Source organism: Hydra vulgaris, chromosome 08 (assembly GCF_038396675.1).
Source record: "Hydra vulgaris chromosome 08, alternate assembly HydraT2T_AEP".
Classification (NCBI taxonomy): domain Eukaryota; kingdom Metazoa; phylum Cnidaria; class Hydrozoa; order Anthoathecata; family Hydridae; genus Hydra; species Hydra vulgaris.
In genome coordinates this window covers 61,836,344-61,842,415 of record NC_088927.1, presented here as the reverse complement: position 1 = coordinate 61,842,415, position 6,072 = coordinate 61,836,344, and the positions used below count along the sequence as shown (strand labels likewise).

Sequence of the window (6,072 nt, the reverse complement as noted above, 5' to 3'; positions counted from 1 at the left end):
TTGATTTTGTTTGTACATGGATTTAATATGAAACTTTTTTTAGCTACTGTCCAAAGACATTGCAAGAATGCTAGATAAAGAATTTAAAGAAAGTATTGCGTGTTCATTGGATGATACATCAGATTAGTTTTGTGTACAGAACTGATACTGAACGAATTTTGTAATTTAATGAAAAGTTGTTAATCGTATATATTTATTTGTGAATAAAATCATAAATAAAAGCATAAAGTATGTTTTTTTAACTGGTATTCGTATATAAATAAGTATACATACAGTATGATACTTATTTGTATAGGTGTATATGTGTAATTATTTTCATATTCTATACATAAACAAATCTAATGACTTATTTAAATATGATATTTAAACAAGTCAGAAGATTTGTTTATTCATTTGTTATAACTTTCTTGTAAGAAAAAAATGCGGCTTACGTCCTTATTTAGTGCGGTTTTAATGGGATAAACATTATAACCACATATGGAACGCACCAACGCCATTCCATAAAAGTGAGTGGTAAATATATGGCTAACATATGCTAACCACACGTTGGCCACATGAAACTTTCACGCAAAATAAAGAGTGGCTTTCGTTCTTATTTAATGTGGTTTTAGTGGGATAAACTTAATAACCACATATGGAACACACCAAAGCCATCCATACAAGGATGGCTTTGGTGTGTTCCATATGTCGTTGTGCAAAGCCAACCCGACAAGGAATTTTCATGTGGGCCATGAAACGGCCCACATGAAAATTCCTTGTCGGGTTAGTATGAATTCTTTAAAAAATTATATCATTATCAATCCTTTGAGTATTTAATGATTTTTAAATTGTTAGACTTGGATTTGAATGTACTTTCCAATAGTATAATATACTCTATGATTAGACATATGGGAAAAAGTTATTTAGCAAAAAGTATTTACTTCTTACGGAAAAATCAAAATTTTTGAAAATTAAGTTGCCGGTAAAGGGCAGAAGACATCATCAAAAATATTTTTTTTTTTTTTGCCAAGGCACCTACCCAAGTGATAACTTTTAGTCACAATTAGAAATCATTTAAAAAAAACACATCATTTTTCACTCAATATACATATATATACATGTATATATACCCGAGTAGCAAGAAATATTGGCGCAATATTGGCGTGATATTGGGTTTCGTGGCCAATGTTGGCCAAGATATGCGACATTGCGCCTACATTGGCTAACATCATTGCGCCAATATTCGGTTTCCAATATTGGGTTAATATTGGCATAAAATATTTCGCCATTATCGGCAAAATCAATAATGGCAATAATTGGCATGCTGTTATTTACCCAATACCGTAATTTTAATATTGGAATCCCAATATTGGCTCAATATTGTTTTATTATTATTATTCCAATATTGGCAAATATTGACACTTTCGCATATTTGCACGTATGCGTAATATTATTGAAAATTAATAATGTCCTTTGTTTTTTTGTCCACATTCTTTTGGTAAAAAGTTATCAAATTTATTTCTAAATAGCATATCTTGTGCAAATTATTACCTTACCTATTATTTTGTTGAGTAGTTAACGTTTAAATTAAGTTTGAATTTATAAATTTAAATTTGCGATATACTTTATTTATTTTTTATATAATTTATTAAATAGACAATGAGTAAAACATCTTCAAGTAGATCTGCAAAATCTAACTATATTAAAAGAGCTGTTACAAGATATTTGAATGACATTGCTTTAACCTGTAATACTGAAATAGACTCGCAAATAGCATGCAATAATAAAGTTAGCAGTTTCCAATATATTTATAGTATACATATATTTATAATATATTTATAGTAAGATACACTGCAATCTGGTTCCTATACTTTAAATGACCAGCCAGTAAAAAATCAGACACAGAGCGGTGACAATATAAGTATCAATAGCAGTGACACCATAACATTATTTGATGATACAAGCATTTATGGCCACAATCAGAGCTCAAATCAATTTTTATTAGGTTTATCTGGAAATAATTTTGACAGGGATGATGAAAACATTTTTGAACATACAAGTGATGACATTGGATATTATCCAACTTGTTCAAGTAGTAAAGATGACAGCAAAGAAGAAGTTTAAGGTGAATTACTAGTAAAATGGTCAATAAGACATAACTCATAGGCATAGCTCATTCTCAGACTTATTTAAGATACTATCAAAATATCACGATTTACCTAAAGATGCAAGGACATTAGTCAAAAGTAAAAGCTGTTTTAGTATCATAGTTATGAAAGATATGTATGGAGAAGAAGCAAAGTATGTTTATCTTGGAACAAAAAGCAAATTAGCGAGTTTACTTGCAGTTACATGCAGTGGTAACTGGATAATTAGTGATGTTCATTTAGTATTTAGTATTGATGGCTTGCCTCTATATAAGAGCTCTGCAAAACAGTTTTGGCTATTGCTTTGTTCTGTTCAACTAGGAAAGAATTTATACAACCCATTTATAATATCATTATTTTGTGGAAAGAGTAAACCGAAAAGTGCCGAAATCTTTTTAGCTGATTTTGTTACTGAATTTTGCTCTTTGAAAAAAAATGGTATATTTGTAAATGGTAATCACTTTAACATACATGCTAAAGCTTTTGTTTGTGATGCACCCGCACGTGTATTTATGAAAGGTATCAAAAAACACAATGGTTATTACGGATGCGAAAGGTGCATTCAAAAGGGAATGCGTATTGACAACCGGACAGTATTTCTTGAGACAAATTCAATTAGGAGAACAGACACTTCATTTGCATGTTTTGAACAAGAAGAACACCATAAACCTGAGGTTATTCCTCCCTTATTGAAACTAAATATTGGTCACGTTTCACAATTTCCGTTAGAGTATATGCATTTTGTCTGCCTAGGTGCAACACGCAGATTATTACTACATTGGCTACGAGGTAATCGACTTGTTAAAATAAGCATGCAAAATGCTGATTTAATATCAAATGAAATGAAAACCCTTGCTCCACATGTCGCTCTAGAATTTTCACGCAAACCACGAACATTGAAAGAAATTGATCGATGGAAGGCTACTGAGTTCAGGCTGTTTTTATGCTATTTAGAACCTGTGTAGGGATTGCAATCCGGGAATGAATTACGATCCCGGGATTTCGGGATTGAAGTAAATAAAATCCTGGAATCCCGGGATTTTATATAATGTGAGATATTTGCTAAAAAACAGAACTTAATACTGCATATATGAATATACTTTTTGATGTTAGCAATTTTTTATTTAATTTCATTATGCCTTAATGACTTAAACTAATTTTCTATGGCGCCTTAAATTGTTTTAATTGTGTAACAGGCAGCAGGTGTATATAAAGATCTTAAAATAATGCAGAAATATATATACGGTTCCTTCCATATTATGTTTTAAGATTACAGACTTTACAGAATAACCTTCATCAAATAATTGGATATGTAAATAACATTTGAACATTTAAACAAGTGTATTTGACTAAAGTAACTAAACAATCAAAATTTCAAAATAAATTTGTTAACATAAGTTTTCTTAAATTTGGCTACCGATGTAGCTGCTGTAGCAACAAGCTACTTTGTAAAAAATAACATAATAAGTTGTTTGTTAATATTGAGAGACAAAAATTAAAGAAAATCTTTATTTTATATTTATAAATAAATGGTAGCTAAGTAATAAATGTAAAACAAAAAAACAATTCATGTTAAATGCATATTTTATTTACAAACTTTCTTTTCTTGTCTGAAAATATGGCCGGAGGAATAGTAGAGCATTTAAGGTTTGGTCATTTAGCCTACTCCTTATTTTACTTCCCAAATACCCAGCTACAGAAAATGCCCGCTCTGGTTCGATGCTCGTCGGTGGAATAGAAGTCTTGCCAACAAACTTAACGATTGTTTTTTATACAATAGTCAAACAAACCTGCCTTAATTTGTGTTTGTGAAACTTTTTTCAATGATAAACTCCCGAACTCCATGGTCTATTCAAAAATTTGTTCCATTTATCGTATGGATAAAGCATAAACAGGATAAACCTGCAAAGCAGCATTATATAACTCGTTATAATTCAGTATAGTTACCAACTTTGAACATTTTGTTTTACAAAATAATTTAATTAGTTCAATCCTGCTATAATCCCGAAAATCCCGGGATTTTGTGTTTAGAATCCCGGGATTCTCGGGACCCAAAAACGTCCGGGATCCCGGGATTGCAATCCCTAAACCTGTAGTATTGCGAAGTAATCTTGAAGATAAATTATACAATCATTTTATGCTGCTGCGCGTAGCCATCGCAATTTTGATTAATACTACTATTTATTTGACATATATTGACTATGCAGAAAAGCTCATTAACAAGTTTGTTGAATTAATGCCAATTGTATACGGCAAATACTCTTTAAATTACACAATGCACAGCATTTCTCCCATTTGTGATGATGTAAGAAAATTTGGTTCTTTAGATGAATATAGTGCATTTCCATTTGAAAATATTTTAGGTACAATAAAACGAATGTTGCGATCTGGTCGAATGCCACTCCAGCAGGTGTGTCGACGTTTATCCGAAAGAGGAGAAAAAGCCAACATTGCCCGTTCTGTTGATTTTCAAACACTTCTTCAAAAATCTCACAATGAAGGTCCAACATTAGGATATTGCGGAAAAGAATACAGTAAATTTGTCTATGCTGGGTTTACTTATTCCACATTAAATTGCAACAATTGCGCTTTACTTAAAAATGAAAATGTTGTTGTAATTATTAACATTATTGAAAGTAATGAAGTTATGATTGTTGCAAAAGTATTTGGGGTTAAAAAAGGATTTTACAAATATCCTTGTAACTCTGCTCAGCTAAATGTGTTTCGAGTAACAAAATTGTCAGACTTATTGTTTGCATTTCCTTTGACAACAATAACAAGAAAATGTTTATTATTTCCACGAGGAAAATATTTTGTTGCATTTCCATTGTTGCGTTATAAATTTGCAGATATTTAATATTGTATCAATATATTGCAACTTTGTTTTTTATATTATATTTTTTGTAGCTAATTTATATACATAAATGTATATGTATATATATGTGTGTGTGTGTGTGTGTCAGGGATGACAAGTCTTATCCATTTTTAGGGCCTACAGACTCCAGGTTATAAATTAGAGACTCCTGGGACTCTGGTCAAAAAGTCGTAGTTTAAATTTAATTTCTGGCTAATGCCTTATTTTCAATTCAATAAACCAGTTAGTTATGATTTAACTGATATTGCAGACATTATTCAGCGATATGACGTCACGCTGATTTAGGGATAGGCGAGGGCTTCAGTACATACATCGACTGATTTAGGGAGAACTCGCAAGGGAGTTGATAACACATCGAAGTGTTTGGGTTCGGGCAGGGATCAATTTATTTTCATTGTTGTTCCTTATTTTTCCTCTTCTTTTTCTGCTAAATGTTACTAAAAGAAAGGTAAGCAATTTTATGACGTTTTGCTTACCTTTACATGCAGATGTAGATATATATATACTTAGCTTTAATATTTTTACCACTTAATTCAAATGTTTTACTTAAAATATTTAGAGATATATTGTCAAGTTGTTCAATGGCCAATAATAACATATTTACTGCAAAACAGTTAAAGAAATTTGTAGTTGTAGAGTTTATAGAAGGGAGAAAACAAGGAGTATGCGCTATGAAAATTATATGCTCATCTTGGCTTATAAACAACAATATTACTTACTAGCCTAGTAACCTTCAATCATCATCAAGGATTATGAAAGCAGCACAAGATAATGCAACACCAAACAGGAGCTGGACGCAGCTGAACATTCGTATTCTCTATGAAACAGGTATTGGTTGTCTTTTTTTTTTTTTTTGGGGGGGGGGGGGTCACTCACTCACAAAGTAGTTAGTGAGTTTGGGGTTAGTACTAGTAGCGTTTAGAAGAGAGCTATGGAAAGAGATAAAGTGCATATTAATCAAAATGAAAAGTTTATATTATATATTAATAGATTTTTAAATCTTTACTTTATTTTTGATAAAATTTCTTTGAAATAAAAAGGTATATGAATAACAAGTAAGAAAGTTTTAAA

General features: G+C 31.0%; 1 protein-coding gene across 1 annotated transcript; it reads left to right on the top strand.

The window, feature by feature from the left end:
* Positions 1 to 2,260: 2,260 nt before the first annotated feature.
* LOC136083527 (uncharacterized) lies at positions 2,261 to 3,091 on the top strand. The gene has a single exon (XM_065802930.1). It carries the CDS (start codon positions 2,261 to 2,263, stop codon positions 3,089 to 3,091), a length of 831 nt encoding a protein of 276 aa, XP_065659002.1.
* Positions 3,092 to 6,072: the final 2,981 nt, after the last annotated feature.